The 22,990-nt window shown below is 32.6% G+C and overlaps 2 protein-coding genes and 4 non-coding genes across 6 annotated transcripts; all 6 read right to left on the reverse strand.

Annotated features, from left to right (window-relative positions):
* Positions 1–669: 669 nt before the first annotated feature.
* Positions 670–1,843, reverse strand: LOC123905627. The gene has a single exon (XM_045955306.1). It carries the CDS (start codon positions 1,761–1,763, stop codon positions 795–797), a length of 969 nt encoding a protein of 322 aa, XP_045811262.1. The 5' UTR covers positions 1,764–1,843; the 3' UTR covers positions 670–794.
* Positions 1,844–5,086: 3,243 nt separating this feature from the next.
* On the reverse strand, positions 5,087–5,237 carry LOC123911928. Its single transcript, XR_006810795.1, has one exon. It is a non-coding gene; the product is annotated as a U4 spliceosomal RNA (small nuclear RNA).
* A 1,186-nt stretch (positions 5,238–6,423) lies between these two features.
* On the reverse strand, positions 6,424–6,584 carry LOC123911900. The gene has a single exon (XR_006810773.1). It is a non-coding gene; the product is annotated as a U1 spliceosomal RNA (small nuclear RNA).
* A 1,177-nt stretch (positions 6,585–7,761) lies between these two features.
* Positions 7,762–7,912, reverse strand: LOC123911925. Its single transcript, XR_006810793.1, has one exon. It is a non-coding gene; the product is annotated as a U4 spliceosomal RNA (small nuclear RNA).
* An 839-nt stretch (positions 7,913–8,751) lies between these two features.
* On the reverse strand, positions 8,752–8,912 carry LOC123911897. The gene has a single exon (XR_006810770.1). It is a non-coding gene; the product is annotated as a U1 spliceosomal RNA (small nuclear RNA).
* A 9,837-nt stretch (positions 8,913–18,749) lies between these two features.
* Positions 18,750–22,954, reverse strand: LOC123905628 (receptor-like protein EIX2). The gene has a single exon (XM_045955307.1). The coding sequence runs from the start codon at positions 22,576–22,578 to the stop codon at positions 20,197–20,199; it is 2,382 nt and encodes a 793-aa protein (XP_045811263.1). The 5' UTR covers positions 22,579–22,954; the 3' UTR covers positions 18,750–20,196.
* Positions 22,955–22,990: the final 36 nt, after the last annotated feature.

Consider the following 22,990-nt stretch of genomic DNA (forward strand, 5'->3'; position numbering starts at 1 on the left):
AAGTCAATTCATAAGATACGTTCTATATCATGTACTAGTTAATTTTTATTATCAGATCGATAAACCCTAAATTTTATTATTTAAATAAAATAAGATATAATGTGACTACTAATCAAACGGTGAAAAACACATTGGTAACTTGTTAGTGCTTAACTTATCTTGTTCTAGCTAAAAAATTTCATTGATTCACATATACAGTTGGAAACATTATAACTACAATATGTAACTGAAAGGGACCAAGGTTAAGTGGTGGATGGATGGATGATATACCCCATGAGTTGGATAGTAGACTAGAGCAGTGAACACACTTTGATGGTGACTTTAAAACTATTTTATTATTTGATAATTTAAGCCGTTTGATTTTAAGTTTATTGTCCAAAATTGTTTTCCATTTATTTAATGCATACTTTTACGTATTTTTTTATTGTTGGAAATTTGTCAAAATCACGGGAAGTCATTGTGATTTCTGTAAGAAAAAAATTCCAACATAGTTCTAGAATTATAACACTGAAATGGAAAATTTGGGAATGTCTTTTAAAAAGATTTGGCACCATATACTTTTCTGTGGCAGTATGTTGATAACTTGATGAATAATTTGCATTAAAAAAAAAAAGAAATAATGTATAATTGCATCATATTGTAAAAAAAAAAAAAAAAGTATAATTGCATCATTAACTAACAACTCTCTTTACAAGTTGAAAATGTCAATAAGGTTAATACAATTCCCTTAACATGCATATAGCCTCATTGGAATTAAATTATATGAACTATGATCATATCATATTTAACCAACCTTATGGAGAAAGAATATTAAGAAAACATACTCGAGTATTAATAAGGTGCTTAAACAAACAATCTAATCCATTTTCAAGCCCTTCAATTACTACCACAATAGCTTCAATCTCTTTATGTGCACATTGAATCTTCTCAACCTCATAAAAATCCTTGTTTGTGTCATCAATAATCATTAATCTATAAAGTGCTAAATCCACTTTTTCCAATTCATTAATATTTTCCATTTCATTGTTGCAATCAAACACACCTTTTTTCATAAGTACTCTTGACAAAAATCTCCACTTATTATTAACCTTTGACTTAAATATTGGTGAACCAAGAAATTCAACTAGTGATTGAAAAATAGAACTTGTGATCAAACTTACTTCTCTAAAAACTCTCACAATTGAAGAAATATGTTGATTAACATCTAAAGGAAATGACCCTCCAAATGATCCATCAATTTGCTTCAATAAAATCAAAGATTTTGTGCATGATTTCTTCATTTTTTTTCTTAGACACCAATATGAAGATACATAACTTTCAATAACAAATTCTCCAAATTTTCTTCTTCTAAGTGCTGATTGAAGTTCTTGAAAATTTCCTTTCATTAACATGATGGAATCTCTAGTTTCTCCCAATATGTCCAAGAATCTAACAGGGCAATCTAGTAATTCATCAACCCATTTTTCCTTTTGGTGAGAGTATAGTGCTTGTTGAGTCATTGCCAATTTTAAAAAATCTTCCATGCACTTGTAAATGTTTACAAGGACATATAAACCAAAACAAATTGTTTCTACCTTTGATGATGATGATGATGATGATGATGATGATGATACCATTGCTTCATATGATTTAAACTTGTTTAGCTCTTCTTGAATTCTAATTGTGGTTGGATGTGATCTTGTTGGTAAGCTAATAGACCTAATACCATAACGAGAACAAGATTGCTTTGATGAAAGGGTAGCCATAAGTGCTCTTTTCACCATAGTAGAAGGGTGCTTATATATGTTTATATGTGTTTTGTTGATCTTCTAGGCACATGTGTGGAGAAGGGAAGGAATAAGGACATTATAAGTATCTTTTATATTATGGTGCCAATTGGATTGTATATATATATATATATATATATAACATGTGATGCAAACTTTAAATACAATACGGACACATACAAATCAATAATAAATTAAGAAAATAAAAATGTGATAAAATATATATTTGATGACCCACTTTTTTTTCATAAATCTACAACACATAGAGGATATTCGGTTTATACCCAAAATAATTTGTGCTTCATTATTAAGATGTTTTCAAACGTGATTAGTGTACTAAAAGTTTAGTTACCATGCAGAGAAATTCTTAGGTGAGCCCACACCTAAACATTCATGCGACTTTCCTATGTTAATTATTTAAATGCATATTAATTAATGCGACTTTCCTATGTTGTTGTCACTTGTCGCATCCTCCAACAACAATAGAATTAACCACTCATTTTAAATTAAATAAATGGTACTTATAAGTTGGAAATTAAACTCCCTACATATGTTCCACATGTTGCAAAAGGAACCTCACAGCTTAATCTGCTGTCTAACAAAACGCCAATCCATGTCTCAATCTCTAAAATCTCGATGCCTTTCATTGTACATAATCCATTGTTCAATGGTACCTCTTGAATTGTTTCATTCACGAAGGTCGGTATATTATTATTAAATCTTGTCTTTGTAAAATCTTGTGGACTTACATTGAGCTATAAGATTCAAGATATTGAAGATCATATTTTTCAGATTTTGTTTTGTCGTTTTGTTTTGGAATTTGTGGTTAGAAAATGAGAAAGAATATATTCTACTTTTTTACTGCACGAATGCTACGTCAATGTAGTGTCCCTTTTGGGTATTGTAACGTGTTCTTGTGAGTAAGTGAATCAGAAAAAGGTGTAGGTAAATAAGATTTTACTAACTTGAATCGGTTCCAATAAAATAAATAAAAAACGTATAATGGAAATGAAATTAATAAAATAACATGTGAAATTATGGCTGACTATAGGTTATTATTCTTTGATGATTAATCTTTTTTATGATAAAACATAGTGAACATAGATATTTTTCTCCTAACAATTGTTAACTACAAAAGTTTGACCTTGGATTGCTACTTCTAATATGCTACAAAATCTCCCAATGGTGCAAATCTGCCGGCCCCAATTTTTTTTAATTAATGTTTATTTATAATTGACTTTTTATATTCTAATTCAAATTAATAGTATGAAATAGTTATGTTTCTTACCAAAAAATAAATAAAATAGTTATGTTTAGGAAAAATAATGAATATGTCTAATAATTTGAAACTGGACTTATATTTAGAGATAATTTTTTGTCTAAAAAATTACTTATAATTAAGGATAGATAGATTATCTCTTATCTAAATCGTACCAATTGAACCCAACTTCTATTAGCCCGACCTTGTTCATACCAATTTTCAGTTGCAATAGTAATGATTATTTTTTTACAAATTTTTAAATAAACGTAGATAGTTTGATTCGGATCTCATGTTTTAGGTGGTGTGAAAATCAATACATGAACTAATAGAAATTGAGTTTAATTGGAATTTAAAACAAATTACGCAAAAGAAAACAATTCATTACCCAAACCTAAGAGAAGGTTTGGAGATAGTTTTACCAACAATAAACGTGCCTCGCTTAGTATCTCACTATGTGCGTTATTCCCCCGAGCGCAAAGATGGTTTTACACAAATATTAAGCTTCTTTATGTATAAATTCATTTATGTTCATCTCATCCCTCTTATAAACAATGTGAGATTAGTATGTTTTGCTACTAAGTCAACACTCATTACTCTTTGCCTTGATAGGGTTAAAACTTAATTATCATATCATGAACAATTCTAACCGAGTTTCATATATAGATGGAATGCATTGGATCTTCTTCAGTAGACATCAACTTATGCATACATTAATATAGAACAAAATTATATTATTTATAAACCGTCCATGCTTTCTTCCGATTACATTCTGTTCAATACTCAAAGTTTGTTTTAGAGACATTTATGATTCTAGCCTACTATTGCACAATGCTTGTTATAATACTTTATAGAGATTTGTAATTAAAGTAGCTTCCAATGAATATATCTTATACCAAATCAGGCTGCACTGCAACAATCATGGCTTTATGAACTAGAAGATGCAACACAGAAAGAATTTTATCATATGCTGGTTGATATAATAGTCATATGATAATATAAACACTGTTTAGTTAATCAAAACAATGCAAGCATCTTATATGCAGTGCCCTTATTTGATCACAAAAACTTGAAACTAAATTTGGGAGGGGCCACACGAACAAAATTACCTCGAGTCATTTCATGAATTGCCCTTATTTGATCACAAAAACTTGAAACTAAATCTGGGAGGGGTCGCAAGAACAAAATTACCTCAAGTCATTTCATGAATTGAGTGAGAATATCTTCCAAAACACTTGGTAGAGGATACCCTCACCCCATTCATGAAGATGACACAAGCTAATGTATACTTGCAAAAAGTATATCAAGTTTTTGGCCCCTCCAAAGTGCAATGCAGGTCACTTACCTAGATCATGGGCCTTCTTATCACTCATTGACACCATCACAAGGTAAGTTAACTTTAATTTATCATATACTTCTATTTTATACCACATGCTCCATACTATTCACTTTGATATTTCCGATGTGAGACTTAGATAACACATGATTTGTCTTGTTCAAATAACTGAACAAGACAATTAGGAAATCTTCAAGAATTTATGCTGCACTCATGAAACCAAAACCAGCCAGCAAAAATACACATCGCAGAACGCGTGCAAAACAGAAACAAAGTAGGAACAGAAAAATAACGCAAGGTAGAATTGTGATTATGCATAAATTGAACTGCAGAAACAGAAACATTGATGCAGCAATTAACATGAAGTAGATGAGAATAGTTATACACATAGGGTTGATTATGGAGTTCAGCCGAAGGAGATGGCCTACATCTTTGAGAGAGAGCAGCTCCTTCACCATCGATCAAAACTTTCGGATCCGAGTAATAAATATAGAATCCCTTAGTTCTGGTCCCTTTAAATGATCAAAAGATGAACAATCAACAAAGAACCTAAGCTTTCATCAGCCTATTTTCTCTCAAACCCTTTGATCCCGCGCTCTAAATTGCCTTTTCTCTCACGGTCACTTATCTACTTTTCTGTTGCAACTATTAGAAACTAATTAGCCTATTTAATATAGAAATGCAAAACATTGTAAAAGTTAAATAAATATTGAACTGTAATTGTAGGACTTTACCCCTAAGGGAGTCCTTCCAGAAATTCTCGAATGCTAAGGCAGAACCAAAGCCTAAGAGGGGGTTTGGAAATAGTTTTCAACCAGCAATAGACGCGCCTCGGTTAGTACCTCATTAGCTGCGTCATTGCCCCAAGCGCAAAGATGGTTTTTCTCATAGCCTAGGCATCAATTTATATAACTTCATATTCATCTTATTCCTCTTATAAGCAATGTGGGACTTTGAAGTTTTGCTGGTTAGTCACTTCTCATCACTCTTTGGCTTAAACAAATGTGGGACTAAAACAAGCAAATAAGATTTCTCTAATTCTTTACGTAAACATAAGATTATTATAGACCTTATGTTAGTAGAATAGATTTTTTAAGAGTATGTTACACTGAATAAACATGTTAGAAGTCTCACATTGGCTAGAGATATGGCAAAGATAGCATTTATAAGTGTAGTGCAAACCTCAACTCTCAAGCTAGCTTTTGTGGTTGAGTATAGGCCTCCCAAATTCTAATATGGTATCAGAGCCTATCCTAGATCAACTTGTTGTTTGTTGTGGAGACCTTCCATATTTGGGCCACCCGTTGTTGTTGATCCCACGTTCCAGCTTGTTCAGTTCTGGACGTGAGGGGGTGTGTTAGAAGTCTAACATTGGCTAGAGATATGGCAAAAATAGCCTTTATAAATGTAGTGCAAACCTAACTCTCAAGCTAGCTTTTGTGGTTGAGTATAGGCCTCCCAAATTCTAATAAAACATAAGAGAAATATTAAGCTTCTTTTTATAAGCAATGTGAGATTAGTATGTTTTGCTACTCAGTCAACACTCATTAAACTTAGAATTAGTATGTTTTGCTACTCAGTCAACACTCATTAAAACTTAATTATCATATCATGATCAATTCTAACTGAGTTTCATATATAGATGGAATGCATTGGATCTTCTTCAGTAGACATCAACTTATGCATACATTAATATAGAACAAAATTATATTATTTATAAACCGTCCATGCTTTCTTCCGTTTACATTCCGTTATTCAAATTTTGTTTTAGAGGCATTTATGATTCTACAAAGCGTATTGCACAATGCTTGTTATAATACTAGTACTATGTAGAGATTTGTAAAGTATAGCTTCCAATGAATATTTCTTATACCGAATCAACCTGCAATGTCACAAACCTGGCTTTATGATGGAGAAGATGCAACACAGAAAGAAATTTATTATTAGTGGATGATATAACAATCATAATCATATGACAAGAATCTTTTTCTGAGAGAATAATCGTATATTCAGCACCTTTATTTCACTGGTTATTTGATTGCAGAAAATTTGAAATTAAATTGGAAGGGGCTGCGCGAACGCAAGCCCCCACAGCAACAAATTATGATGTAGGCTCCACCACTTGGGTAGACCTTAGGCCAGCACCCCTCCTAAGTGCAATGGAGGACACTTGCCTAGGCCATGGACCTTTATGATCATCCATTGACCCCATCCAGGTAAGTAAGTTTTAATGTAACATACACTTTTGTTTTATAACACATGTTGCATTCTATTCACTCTAACACTTCCGATGTGGGACTTAGATAACACGACGTGACTTGTTAGTTCAAACAACTGAACAAGACAATTAGGAAGTCCTCAAGAATTTACAGGCGACTGCACACATGAAACCAAAACCAGCCAGCAACAATACACAAGGTAGAATGCACGCAAAACAGATCTCGCAGAAAGAAAATAAAAGGTGCACACATCAATCATACACAACAAAAATCACAGTTGATGTGATAAATCAGTACAATGCAGTGCATAAACAGAAACACGCAGAAGTCGAAACAAATGGAATGCTTTAAAGCGTCTTTCCATATAAAAAAAAAAAGAAACAAATGGAAAAATTAAATAATGCAATCAACACATAGCAGAAACACATGAAATTAATAATGCAGTGCAGAAACAGAAACAAACACAACAGGAACAGAAAAATAATGAACAGTGTAGAATTGTGATTATGCATAAATTGAACTGCAGAAACAGAAACACAGAAACATTAAAGCAGCAATTAAGATGAAATAGATGAGAACAGTTATACACATACATAGCCATAGGGTTGATTACGGAGTTCGGCCAAAAAAGATGGCCTACATCTTTGAGAGAGAGCAGCTCCTTCATCATCAATAAAAAAATTTGGATCCGAGTTACAAATATAGAATCAAGAAAAAAATTCTATGCTTTCATCAACAAAATAATTCTTGTCCCTTTCAATGATCAAGATTAACAATCAACAAAGAACCTATGCTGTCATCGGTCTATTTTCTCTGAAACCCTTGATCCCGTCCTCTATGATTTATCTTGATTCTCCAAGTTCAATGCAAGGATCTTAAAAGGTGTTTACTTTTCAAAAAAAAAAAATATTGAACTGAAGTTGCAGGACTTTATATCTTAAGCACAATTGTTCCTGCGCCGTCAACATGACTTGGGGCCTGGGGGAGGGCTCATATAAGTGGTGGTATCTTGCTATGACGGTCACAGTTTCAGGAGGGATATATAATGGTTAGGGGTTAGCACTTCTAACTTGGTCAGAGGTCGTTGGTACACTTAAATTGATGTAATGATACTAGTACCTAATAAAGGATTAAAGGAAAGAGGAAAAAAAATGCAAAGGAAATTTTGAACTGAAATTGTAGGGCTTTACCCTAAAGGGAGTCCTTCCAGAAATTCTCAAAGGCTTGAGGAGACCCCAAGCCTAAGAGGGGGTTTGGAAATAGTTTTCAACCAGCAATAGACGCGCCTCTGTTAGTACCTCATTAGCTGCGTCATTGCCCCAAGCGCAAAGATGGTTTTTCTCATAGCCTAAGCTTCAATTTATATAACTTCATATTCATCTTATTCCTCTTATAAGCAATGTGGGACTTTGAATTTTTGCTGCTTAGTCACTTCTCATCAATCTTTGGCTTAAACAAGTGTGGGACTATGAAGTTATGGAGGAACTAAGACAAGCAAATAAGATTTCTCTAATTCCTTATGTAAACATAAGATTATTATAGACCTTATGTTAGTAGAATAGATTTTTTAAGAGTATGTTACACTGAATAAACATAAGAGGGAGAAAATAGTTTTAGAATTTAGAGTCCAGAAGCAACAAAGTTATCATAAGATGGAATCAAAAGACACTTGTAAATTGTAAGACTTATACTTCATACTTTGAATTGGCAGCATTTAAATTGGTAGTGCTAAGACATTGTTTGGTGCATCAATCATATCCTGAACAATTCTAAGTGGAAACTTTAAAGATAGAATGCACTGGATCTTATGCACTAGACATCAATTTTTGTTTGATGCTCAGATCAATTTTTCTACCAAGTTAATATTTTCATAAACTATCACAGCTTTTTTCCATGTACAATCTGTTCAATTTTTCTTCTAGAGGCATTTATAACTGTAAGTGTAATGTGATAATAAGTCCCTAGCCAATCCTTGAATTATGCAAAAAATGTATTACCTTTTTTATACACATTACAAATAATTAGAAATAGGAAACTTAGATCCTCTTGTCTAAGTTGCAGAAAAATACAAAGTATTCAAAGTCTTTATGCACGAAAAGATGCAACGCAGAAAAATAACTAAATCCTAAGAATTTTAATATCAATTTAAGCTAAAGTTTTAAAACTAAATTGGGAGGAGCCGCGCGAACGCAGGCCCCCACAACAACAAATTATGATGTAGGCTCGACCACTTGGGTAGACCTTAGGCTAGCACCCCTCCAAAGTGCAATGGAGGTCACTTGCCTAGGCCATGGGCCTTCATGATCACCCATTGACCCCATCCAGGTAAGTATGTTGCAATGTATCACACACTTCTATTTTATAACACATGCTTAAAACCAATGACTATTAAACTTCCGATGTGGGACTTAGATAAGATGTGATTGTTAGTTCAAACAAAACAATTAGGAAATCTAGAAACATGATTTCACAAAATAAAAAACCAGAAACATGCACACAACAGAGTAGCATACAACCAAAAAGTGTCGGTATGGGCCAATCAGCATCACATGGTGATTTGAAACCTGACATTGCGGAAACTAGCTGTTGAGTCTCTTGATTTTGCATTTTTATGGCTTTGAACAGAATATGTCAAAGATATGGAGTATAATTTTTTCATTGTATTTAATAGAATGACTATTGAATTGTATACTATATATGTATGATGTATATATAAGAGTTATTGAGACAAAATTATCCAATCCTAAACAAATCCTTAAAATTTGGATTCTGTAAAAGATTTGGGCATAAAATTATGACTCAACACACTATTGAGTCATGATGTTCAAAAGACAGACTCTAGTTTTAATCAAACGCCTAAATACACTCTCTAAACCATTTTCAATCATTTCAATTGCATTCTCCATAGCCTCAAATTTCGTCTTGATTTTGTTGAGATCTTGTTCTATTCTAGTTGAGCTTGGATGAGATTCAGAAGGAAAACTGTTTGAACGAACATGGTACTTGCTTGCCATATTTCTCTTTAATTAGTTTGTTAATTTTTTCTAAGATGCTTGTGAAGTTCAATGTTTGTGTGATGTTACCAAGTGGTTGAATCTCTCTTTATATAAGAGCTATTCATGATATTGGTTGCTAATTATTACTTTTATTTAATAATTAAATAAAAAAGGTCAAGGAATAATGGAAAATGAAAGAAATTAAGTAAAAAGAATGAGGTAGAAGATTCCAATAACGAACAAATTCAAACTTGATTGAGAAAGGATCTTTCTGATTCTCGAAGAATGAGTCGAGAAAGATTGATTCTTTTGATTATAAGATCATCATTGGATGCACATATATTTGGTAAAAAGAATGATCTTTCTCGAGAATAAATAAAGAAAAATGTTCAATTGGAACATGAAACTGTGACTGACTGAATTAGTTCTTGTTATTTTTCGGGAAAGAGGGGAGATTATCGAACAAGGAAAGGGATGGGATCCAATTACTTCGAAAGAATTGAACGAGGAGCCACCTGCATGAATTTCCTTTTGAATATGGCAAGCTTGTCACATATCAACCCAACATTGTTAATTTGTGAATGATATTGAATGTGTTATTCTGCAAGATGCTATGAATATTGAATGAGTTTGAGATGCACGATAAATATAGCTGGCATGTCTTCTTAGTGTTGGCAATAAGAAAACCTCATTAGTCATCAATTAGTTTGACTACTGTCATACTATGGTGCCACATTATACTAATCATTTGAATTATAAAAGTTGTTGCATATTGCTCTGAGATGTGTGCTTTGGATTGTCTCAATATGAAGGACATGCAGGCTGTGTTTTAATAAGGCTGAGATCATGATATAGAAATTAAAAATGTATGCAAATTAGAAAACAAAATTATGAGCATATTAGTAGCCTTTAGATTAGGAACGTATGTGTGCACGAGTGATTTTTTTTTAGAGAAAGAGGGCCGAAGCCCAAAAAGAAAAAGAAAATTATATGGTTACACGAATGTTCCTAGGCATGCAAGCTTCAGAAATGTCCTCAAAAAGGAGATTTGAGATCCCACTAGAAAGAGTCTCAATTACATGAATTTGGAAAGAATTTATAGAAAGCTGTCTTTTTTTTTTTTTTTTTGGTTTCCATGATATTAATATGAAGTATCGTCTACTGCTAATAATGGTTAATCTTGAGGAACGTGTGAGGCAAGATAATTCTCCCTCCCAAATGAATTTCCTCGATAATTAGGAAGACCACATACTTAATGGAACCAAAATACTTACCACTTGTCGGTTGACCAATTCATTATTGGGTTGTAATATGTCTCCTTATTTTACCCTTTTTTTATTTGAGTTTAAAGATGGTAAGCGGTATGTGTAATGAAAATTTACACGACATCCAATGAGAAACCACTATTCTTCCATGTCATATAAGTAGTTTCAAAATAACCATACATGATTGGGGTGGTGCGGCGGAAAGATAAAACATTATTGGTTGCTTGTGTAATATTCTTTTACTCTGTCTACTTATATCTTTTAATCTCTTTTGATTTTTAAAGGATTTTTCATTAGTTGTTACTACATTTTTGTTGTGAATATTTAACTTATATACAAGTTAATAAAAAATTAATGTCAAAAACTTGTCAAAATAAATTAATGTCAAATAAATATAAAATTTATTTTTAAAAAGAGAATCTATATCTATATCTATATCTATATATATAAATCCTAGATCTATATATATAAATCTTAGATAGTTGTCCAATTGACTATCTAAACCCTAATCCACATCACCCACTTAAACCAATGAAAACCTTTCATTTAGCCATATCACCCACTTACATTCATTTAATGTGTGGTACTAAATGTTATTATTTTTTTTATTTTATTATTATTATTATTATTATTATTATTATTATTATTATTATTATTATTATTCTTTTGGGTTACTATTCATTTTAATTTTTTTTCTTCATTTTATTATTTTGTGTATTTTATTATTTTTGGTTCATAATAGGTAATGCTTTTGCTAATAATCTTTTGTTCAATCTTTGTGTATATAATTAGTTGGTCGATTGTCAAGACTATTTACTGATGATTTTGGTACGCAAATTCATCGTCACATTCTTTTGGCTGATCCAAATAAAAATCAATTTGAAGTGTGTTAATAAAAAAAATAGATAAAATAAAATTTACCGATGGTTTGTATGCTGTTCATGATTTTTATCATATTTAGTTTTGAGTACGCGGTTAAGTTGGTTTATCTTTGCCTCAATATGTTTCAAATAAATATAAATGACCGATTTGATAATGAAGTAGTTTATCCAACTCAGAATCCTCCAATGAAATTTATAATAAAAAAAAAACTTTTTATGTTCCAACATCAATTGTTTTTCAATAGTCAATTATATGTTGGTATTTCTAGAGATATTTTAAAGAATGAATTAAAATATTGCTAACCAATGTTAATGAAGAATATACCAAGATGACTTCAAATGTAGTGTATAAATAATTTTTTTTTAATGTATAAACACATATTTAATATCTATATCACATTTAGATAACTTCTATATTGTTACTATTATTTTGATAATACTTATTTTTCAATTTTAGATTTACTACCTATACAAATAATTTTTTTATGTTATAGTATAAAACAACGCATAAAACCCGTGCGATAATTTTTTTATGTTATAGTATAAAACAACGCATAAAACCCGTGCATCGCACGGGTAATTGTCTAGAATCATTGACTCTGGCATATACATACTATTGGTTGTTCAGTGGTTATTTTAATTAATTGGTTAAAGGGACCAAGTTTTAAGATTGGTTAAGAGTATTACAGATAGTTCATAGATCAACTTGAGTTTTATGTTTTTGTATGATTTTTTTAGAGAAACCAACTTATGTGAATAAAGAATACAATCGACCGTGTTCTATCTTGTAAGAAAATTTGTGCTCCAGCCATGTAATTTTATTTGTCAAACTAAAGTTTAAAACTTGAAGCCTGCTTCCAAGTCAAAATCCTCAAAAATATAAATGAGTGAAGCTCTATGAACAGTTATGATTCATTTAGGTACATAGATAATATAGCAAAAATATATCTTTTATTCATCTTGAATGCAAAAGTCCAACTAGCAATTACACAAATATTTAGTCATATTTTACCATCTTACTAAATCTTAACATTCCTTTAGAAACAATTACACACTGATCATGGTAAAGTATGACTTACTGACATTGTGTATGTAACATCTCAGAATTTTGGAAACCAAGGAGTAATGGTGGGTTAAAAATATAAATAGTTTTACCATAGAGAAAGGTAGTAAGTGTGAATGACATGATTGTAATTAATTAGAAGTTCAAGGGTGAGATGATAAGGGGAGGCAAATTTAAAAATAATTTTTGGTATGAAAAAAAAAGAGAAAAGAAGAAATCAACTCTCCCTTTCTCTATTCTGTTCCCATCGAACCCTAATACCCTTCCAACCTTCTTCATCTCATAAATTCATTGTTTGGTATTCATGGCATGCAATTGTTTTACTAAGATTCCATTCTTAATTGCTACTACTAGTGTTAATTGGAAGAGATTAGTAGTAACAAATCAAGTTAGGCGACACAAGAACATGGAGAAATCCCATTTGCATCATCACTGCTTTCATCTTCAATCCATATTTTTTTCTTCAAGTTCATCTTCTAAATAAAGGTGAGTTTTTATTCTAGGTACTGATTATGGGTAGAAATTATATTTAGAATTGAGTTTTCATACATGCATGAAGAGGCTAGATAAACCCCAATCTTTCTCTTAATAAGTAATAAACTAGTAAATTATATTGATAAGTTGCTAGAGGGTAAATAAGAATTTATATATAATGTTATTTGGCTAAATATTGTTGTTGTTGCTGTTAAACATAACTATGGTTGGAATGGCAAGTTAGTACTGTCCATTGAAAACAATTGCACATTTTAGATTAAAGTATGTGTACTCTGGTTTTGGTTTTATGAAGCTAAATGGGTTATGATGAGGAATAGGTTCTTATGAGTTAAGATAGTATTAGTTCACAAATTTAGAACTAATTATTAGTTGAGAGAATGAAAATTGATTAATAGAAATTATTATTTAAGAGATAATGTGGTATATCCGTTCGCCACAACGAAGAGAGAATGTGGTCTATGTGAACGTAGTGGGAAAAGATAAGCAATATGAGATATGACAAGTTTCTTATTAGTTTTAATTGTAGATGTGCGTGTAGAACTTCGTGTATGACTAGCAAGCGGTTCATGTTAAAGATTTTATCAAATATTGTTTCCCTTGATGTTGTAAATAGTATTTTTGGTATAAGTTTCCAAAGTACGATCGTTTTAGTGTACATAATGAAATGAGATATATATTTTGTTGATAGTTAACCAACACTTAGAGAACTATGTGGCTCTGATTCCCTAATCGTTTAGGGATACGTAGGAACATTGATCCTTCCTGTCGAGCTATAATTTCAATAACTCTATATTTTAAATAAGTATATTTGTTATAGTGTATAGGTTATAGCTAGTGCATTAGGCTTGCACGGGCTGGATATATGTGAGTTAGTGTTAACCTGTGCGCCGATCATGATCTGAGATTGGGTCATGACAGTGTATGTGTGAGATATCCGTTATTACTTGTATTTTTCCTTGTATTTCTCTTAGTATCACTGGCTTGTTTAATTCAATTAGTTATATTGTACAGCACTAGTTATTTGTACTGCACTGGTTAGTTCCAGCTCTGTTAGTGTAGGAATGATTGTAGAAGACAGACCACAACTTGGAAATTAATGGACTATAAATGTGACGTGTGACCAATAATTAAACTTTAAATGAACAGCTAGCTATAAAGTTTATGCATATGGCCAGCTCTAATGCACAACTTAATGGAACACTGCTTAGAATATGTATGTGGAATGTTGATATATTTAAAGGGTGGTTTCTATTGTATGTTGCAGAACATGAATGGCAGTGAATGTTGCTTCGTATTCTCTAGATGAGTAGATGCTAGCTGCTGCAGAGAATGGAACAGACTGGTCAAAAGACTTTATGTGTTGAGTCAAATATTGATTGAGGTAGAAAACAATCCAATGGTTGTTTTTCTTTTGTTACTTTCTCATATATATCCTCTGAGAACGAGATTCGTTATGAAGTTCAATTTTTCAAATAAACAGACTCTGAATGAGGAAAATCTTCCTACACAAAAAGCATGAATGATATCCTCTGAGAACGAGATTTGTTATCAACCATTTTATTTTCCAATATATATATATATATATATATATATATATATATATATATATATATATATATATATATATATATATATATATATATATATATGCCTAACTTTGATCTATTGAAACTTATTTAGATGGCGAGCTTCCTGATTGATTTGGCGAAGCCATATGTGGAGAAATTGATAAAAAATGGGGCGGTCGCAGAATCAAGTTATATATGTTGCTTCACGTGCCTTGCTAAGGATTTTGAAGAAAAAGCTATGTTGAGCAACCAGAAGAGGAGAAGATGTTATGCTCTTTTTTGGGAAGAAGAAGCTGAAAAGCTCATCCAAGAAGACACCAGAACAAAACAAAAATGTTTTTGTGGATTTTGTTCTCATTGCATATGGCAATATAGAAGGGGATGGGAACTGGCAAATAAGGAGGAGCAAATTAAAAAGTTGATTGAAACTGGAAAGGATCTTGCAATGGGACTCCCTGCTCGTCTTCCCGATGTTGAACGTTATTCATCCCAACACTATATTCCTTTTAAAAGCAGGGAATCCAAATACAAAGAGCTTTTGGATGCACTAAAAGATGACAACAATTATATAATCGGGTCGAAAGGAATGGGGGGCACGGGAAAAACTACATTGGCCAAATAAGTGGGTAAGGAACTTAAGCAGTCCAAACAATTTACTCATGATATTCTATAATCATTATCAACTAGCTCTATCATATAGTAAATTGTTTGGACTGCTTAAATTCCTTACCCACTTCTTTGGCCAATGTAGTTTTTCCCGGGCCCCCCATTCCTTTCGACCCGATTATATAGTTGTTGTCATCTTTTAGTGCATCCAAAAGCTCTTTGTATTTGGATTCCCTCCTTTTAAAAGGAATATAGTGTTGGGATGAAAAACGTTCATCATCGGGAAGACGAGCAGGGAGTCCAATGGCAAGATCCTTTCCATGGAAGGAGACTAGAGAAAAGTCTAAAACTATATTATATTCGCTAATTTATTTTATGTATATGTACAAGTAGGAATTGAGTGGCAAAGAGGAGCATTTTCTAAAGTAGAAAATGTTTTTTTTCTCAATGAAGAAAATGGACAGCAAATGAATTTGGGGTTGCATTGAGTTGCATGATCTGCCCGAGCTGATGCGTCTTTTGAGGATCCCAACAATTCTTTTGCCCTCAAAAACCTTACAAGGATAAAATTTGTGGGATGTGAAAAATTGGAAATTGTTTTCTCCATTTCTATTTTAAGATTTCTGCCACAGTTGCTTCATCTAAGAATGCAAAGAATTGAAATATATAATTGAAGATGATTTGGAGAATAAAAAATCCTCAAATTTTATGTCTATAAGTACATGCTTCCCAAAGCTACGAACGGTTGCAGTAGTAAAATGCAACAAGTTGAAATGTGTCTTTCCCATTTCAATATGTTAAGCGCTTCCCGAGCTAAAGGCTCTGTTGATACGAGAAGCAGATGAGATCGAAGAAATATTCCAAAGTGAAGTTGAGACTCCAAATCTGACAATTGTAGGATTTGTGAACCTACCAAGCCTCTGCCAGACACAAGGAATTCGATATCAGGTTGTAAGAAACCGTGTTGTACAAAATTGTCAAAAACTCTATAGCTTCAGCATCATCTCCCGACATCGTCAGAGATTTTTTTCATCTTGGCGCAGGTGCACACTATACCCAATGTTTTTCAAAACCATTACATCTATGTGTGTGTGTGTGATTTTAATTGTTGTTAAAAGAGGTGACCTTAATTGATTAATGGTTGACCGTCTCTATCAAGAAATGTTAGGAAGTTGTCAAAGATGTCATACTCATATAGTCATTTGTTTTATCCATTAGTAACATCATTTGCAAGCCTAGAGGGTTGGCTTCCGTCCCCCCTCTTTCTGTAATATTTTCTTTTCTTAATATAAAGAGGTTGCAGGTGTCTGCTCCTCAGTTTATAAAAAAAAAAACAAAGTAACATAATTCACTCTACTAGGTTGGGAACAGCAAACCAATTCGCGAGTACCAAATTCGGGTACTTTTGCATATTGTTACGCAACAATTCATGTGGAAATCGTTGGAACTAGCGTACCAAAAAGAATGGCGAATTAAATTTGACCGTACACACTGGATGAGGACACAATGCTTTTTACTTCATTGCTGAGCTGAGTATCCTCAAATCCAAGCATCCTCCATGATTCTCACTTTTCCCCCACCAAGTTTAAGTGAATTATATAGAAATTATCAATAGCGTAACGTACCCAAAAAAATCTACTACATATCAAGAACTCAAATAATGTTCCCGACTATATATATACCCCCACGTACCCAATACTTCAAGAGTTGCGTACCAAATTGCATGATTGTGATAACATAAGGGACCAAAATTGCACAACTGCGTTAACTTTGGGGTTCAATAGTACTTCAATACTACATGTTTACCAAAATATTGATGACAAATGCATAGTCATAATCAATGCCCATACTTTGCTGATGTGAAGGGACGTCTCCCCACTAACATTAGCTATAGAGAAGCATGTTTGTATAGTTAAATATTGCCAATTAAGTAATCAAAACCATTACACTCATAAGCAATTAAGTATAAAATCAAATGGTATTTTGGTATTTCAGATAGCTTATATTTCGAGAAAAAGTTGTCCTATGGTTTTGTGAGGGACAAAAATTTCAATATTTATCCAGTCTCGACCAATTTTGAAATCTACCATGTTACAACTAGTTGTAATGTCCAATCACTTACTACATCAACTAATGCCAAGACTTAATATTAAATTAAGATAATATCATTTGTTGATTTGAATCTGTGTAGGAGGATGCTGATGACCAAATAGCCACCACAGAGACCAATGATCAAGGTGAAAACTCTGAATATTTTTTCTATTGTTATATTACGTGTAAAGCCTTCACCCTTTTGATTTTGAACTTTTTGCTATCCCACAATTTGTTCAGTTTCGTTAAACGATGATGTTACCATGAAAGCAAGCTCCATTGTTGGGCAACAATGTCCGAAGGAGGATGAAATGATAGTTTCCAAATCAAGACCCTCTTCCATTGCATCTCAGTTTTCTATAATGCCTTCTAAAGGTATTTTTTTTCTTCATTGTATTTTTAAGTAATTTTATAGTGCTCAATGAGGTTTAATTGTTATTTCCTATACTTTCAGAGGACCCTTCTGAAATAGTAGAAGATTTAAGTTCTTCTTTGATTGTCGCGAGGGAGCTTGAGCAATTAGTCTTCAAGAAGCATTTGGATTATGAGATTTAAGTTCTTCTTTTAAGAGACGCATTACTTAGTAACAGATACAAGGGTTATGCCTACAACTGCCTAGCTGAGCTATTGAAATTCCTCCAAACCCATAGTGTGTTGGATGTGTTAGGTTCAAGCCACTCTGAATTTGTCGAGTTATTACAAGATGTGCGCAAATGTGGTTTTGATAAGGATTGGTTGGATGGTGTTGAAAAGCACACTTTATTTCCTGGTTTACAAGTATCTCAAGATGCATTGCAAAATTTGTTGGACTCAAAACACATCTTGACTCAACATGCGGAAGATCTTAAGCATCAATTGGCTTCCACCGAAGCTGTTTTGGAGAGTATCACTCAACAGGAGGTACGAATTTTAGAAACTCGAGTTGCTTTAAGTGATTCTATTGGTTATTAGACTTGATTATTATTTTTATTGCTTGGGTTGTTTTTCCTTTTCTCATCTCAAATGAATTAAACCATCTTATTGAATTCATGTATTTTGATATCATTACTGATTGTCGCATGTCATGACACATTAATTTCCTTATTTCAAATAAGAAAACATGTTGAACACATTTTCTCTATTTCAAATAAGTATGATTATTGATTGTATACTTATAGGTATTTTTTTAACTACATTGGATAGACTTATAGGTATTGTTTTAGTAACTTTTGGTCTCTAAATTGTGTGCGGTCATACGTACTAACCAAACAACAGGGGAAACGACAGAGCTAGTTATAGCACTACAATATGTCTGGGATGAATTTTACTGAATTTTGAATAGAAAAATATTTGGGAACCCTCTCACTTACTGACACACATGACACAACTACCCAATCCCCTAATACACCTCGAGATATTTCATTTTGCACAGAAAAATTTTTCATGAAAATTTTAGTAGATTGCAGAATGTCATAGCTATGAATCACTGACACATGGTTCTGCACTACACATGGAACATATATATTAATATGTAGACCACAATAGTAATTTAAGGAAATAGAAGTGATTAAATGTAACCACACGTGTTGGTGTTGTGTCGGACACTGGACACGACTTCAGTCTGAAGTTCGAGTACAACATAGCGGTATTGTGTTTCTCGATTAATATACATACGAAGATAAATTTCAATGAAAGTTTTCAGTTTATAGTTTAAACCATCACTCAACTCAAACTGTTCATTTTAAAGTCATCTATGCCAATATTTGATGTTTGTCTCAAGATTAAAATTCCATGTAAGTGATGGTTTGAACGATACTGCAATGAACCCAGATAACAAATTATGCAAAAATCAAAATGGAATTAGACAGCAAGGCAATTCGGTTGAATAAAAAAAGACTATTGTTCTGCATCTTGTTTAATTTGTGAATCTTATTGTAGAATTTTTCACTTTGCAACCTCTTGAATCATAAGTAAATATATGTAACATAGAACCGATGTCTTTGAAAATACAAAATCGTAACTGATTCTGTTGGTTTGTTATTTCTGATTTCTCAATTGTGATTACAAACAGTTAGGGTCCTCATATATATAGAGTGACCTTGGGGGTGTATTAGTCTCATATGCGACGACTAATACACCAGCTGCTATCTATTCTTATCCTATAAGACTTACTTATTCCTTATAGTCTATCTAATACAAGATTACATGATATACTCTTACATGATTAAATCTTGAAACTAGTTGAGTAATTCATGAGTGTATAATATGATTCACCAAACAAATTACTTTGAGATGAACCTAAGAGATCCAATCGCCCGCCAACGGTTCGATAAAATTCCAATTTTCGTTTTCAACAAATTCTTATGAATAAATCCCCCCAAATATTCTTTTATTTTCTCGTAAGCATTGGTTTAATTTTTTTGGTTCAAAGTTAAAGACAATCCTCGTGGACACGATATCTTAATTACTACTTGACGATAATTGTATACTTGCAATTTATCTATCACAAATTACATTGCTAGAAGTTCTGTATAGTAATTAATAGATAATAATTTATTTCATCTATATTAAGAGAAATCTTACACAAATTGAATTCGAAACGCAAAAACAAAATACTCTACTATAATCAATAAATATGTGAAGTAGGTTTCACTAACCTTAACTAGCAGGAGCTTAATTTCTGTGAAATCTATTTAACTTTACAATCAAAGTTACATATAGCTTGTCACCCACTCCATTAGTAAACCGAAAGTATGCATGCCTCCACTTCCTAATAAGAAACAAAGAACCACATATCCCCCAGAAACCTACCGCGAATCCGACTCCAATCCCTAGATACAATGATTCTATTATCGAGTCATCATCTTCATTCTTGGGAGATGTTGCAGTTTTGGGATTTTCTTCTTTTGTGGAACAATTTTTAAGAGGAGCTCCACATAGGTTTGGATTTTCAATGTAGCTCGATGCATTAAAACTTTGAAGTTGAGTTCCTATTGGTATTTTTCCATTAAAATTATTGCAAGATAAATTCAAATAACCTAAAAAGTTTAAGAGAGCCATGCTCTGAGGAATTTCACCACAAAGCTTATTATTGGAGAGATCGAGAGATTCTATATTTTTCATGCCTCCAATTGTCTTTGGTATTGTTCCAATCAAGTTATTGTGAGATAAGTTTAACGTTTGAAGTTGAACAAGCTGAAATAATTCCAATGGCACTTCTCCAGACAAGTTATTAGATGAAAGGTCAATTGTTTGCCTACTTGTGTAAATATTTTGCACATAATATTCTTGACCTTTTGTAAACAACTCAACTACAGCCATAGATGGATCGTTCCTTGTAGAATTAATCATTTGAGTTAAGTTGTAGACACACTTTGGTATAGATCCTGAAAGATTGTTATGTGCAAGGTCCAAATGAAACATATCAGAGAGGTTGAATATCTGTAGTGGAATATCCCCTTCAAATTGGTTACCTCTCAATATGACCACTTCTAAGTGTTGTGACATCTTGATTGGTATGGTTCCAGAAAATCCATTTTCTCCCAAGTTCAAGATCTTCAATTTTTTCAAATTAGAGAGATGCACTAGAGCTTCACCAGATAAGTTATTACTCCACAAGTTAACGTATTGTAAATCTTTCAAGTTCTTCCAACTATGTGGAATTGATCCTGAGAAGAAGTTGAAAGAAAAATCAACCGAAACTCCCATTGGTGATATGTGTGGGAGTTCTCCTGTGAAATTATTGTGATCCAACGCTAAGTAATTGCCCTTTAGTGTTAGGTTTGATATGTCTTCGGTCATGGAATTGTTTGACAAAATAATATCTGGTATTGTTTCTATTAGGCTCGAAAACTTGTTTCTATCTACTAGTGCAATTCCCGAGCTCGATAAGTCGAGCACTTGCAGTGACTTCTGTGTATATATCCAAGATGGAAAGGTTGGACCTTGATTTGTATCGCTCAATGAAAGGTATTGGAGTTCAAAAGGAGGAACCCAATCCAAATCAAATTGGAATACAAATTTTGAATCTCTCAAGTCTAGAGAATCTAAATTATAGAGTTTGGAAAAAGTTTTTTCTGAAATTTCACCTGAGAAATTATTATAGCCAATAGATAAGTGATGTAAGGATGAGAGGTTTCCTATAGTTGAAGGAATGGAACCACTTAACATGTTACTGTAAAGACCAAGGTGTCGAATATTTGGTAGTTGGCCTATTCCATCTGGAATTGATCCTTGTAATTGATTATAAGAGAGATCAAGCAATCTCAAATTTTGAAGGTTTAGCAAGCTTGAAGGTATCTCACCATGTATTTTGTTTCCCCAAAGGACAAGATAGTTGAGATCTTTGGTGAGATTAAAAATCCCCTTAGGTAATTGAGAGGAGAAGTTGTTGAAAGAAAGATCAAGAGTTAGAAGTGAAGACAGATTCAAATATTCAATAGATGGGTTGGTCATGAAGTTGTTCAGTTTACATTCAATCAAGTGTAATTCTAATAGTGAAGGAAGTGTAGCCAATGCTTGGAGCCAATTGGTTTCCTTATGAAGATCAATTCCACTAAGGTTCAGATATTTCAAATAAGAAAGTGGAGTAATCCATTGAAGATCATCCATGTGAAGATCAACACCCAAGTTGCCGGATAAGTCAAGGTAGAAAAGTTTAGATGCATGTGTGATGTTGTGTTCAGTGGTTGGAATATTTATCACATTAAAATCATTCAAACTCAAATCTAAGTAAGTAAGAAACTCAAGTTCTAGGATAGACAAGTTGATCTCACCTTTCAGAAGATACTGTTTAAGATCAAGTTCTGTAACTCTGCCAGTAATGTTGTCACAATGAACTCCTTCCCATGCACAACAATCTTTTTCGGTTGACCATGTTGATATCTTATCATATGAACTATCATTGATTCCCTTTTTGAAGATTAACAAAGTCTCTTGATCTTTCTCATTGCATTGAACCAATCTGTGTTCATTGGTAGACATGGTTTTGTGAAATGTGGTTAAAGATAAAAGTAGAAGAAAAAGAAGTGACATTTGCAAAGTAAGAATGGTCATGAATGATCGATTGTTTGGATCAGAAGAAAAAACAGTTGTACTGCAAATGGGAATGTGATTGTAGTGTGATTATATAATAAGATGTTAGCTAACCGGAAACCATTAAAAACGAAAGACTTTTGAAAAAAGAGGAGAAGACTTAGAATCATATGGCGTAGCATAAAGAGACAAATAAATACATTTGTTACATAAAAGTTAAGGAGAGAGCTATATAGTATTTGATAGTACACTGTCTTGTTTAGTTGAACTTTGGCTTGTTTGTATAATATTTTTTTTTTTTGTGTAATTTCAATACAATACAATATTTAAAACAAGCATTGACAGTGATATGCTATTAAACAAATTGCATTCTACCAGACTTTGACTGTTAAACATTGACTAATATGGTGCGTTTCCAATTTTTTATTTTCTC

This window comes from Trifolium pratense, linkage group LG2, assembly GCF_020283565.1.
Source record: "Trifolium pratense cultivar HEN17-A07 linkage group LG2, ARS_RC_1.1, whole genome shotgun sequence".
NCBI classification, from domain to species: domain Eukaryota; kingdom Viridiplantae; phylum Streptophyta; class Magnoliopsida; order Fabales; family Fabaceae; genus Trifolium; species Trifolium pratense.

Bases quoted from the DNA above. Each gene is read 5' to 3' on its own strand.
- LOC123905628 (XM_045955307.1), bottom strand. From the start codon at position 22,578: ATGACCATTCTTACTTTGCAAATGTCACTTCTTTTTCTTCTACTTTTA.
- LOC123905627 (XM_045955306.1), bottom strand. From the start codon at position 1,763: ATGGTGAAAAGAGCACTTATGGCTACCCTTTCATCAAAGCAATCTTGT.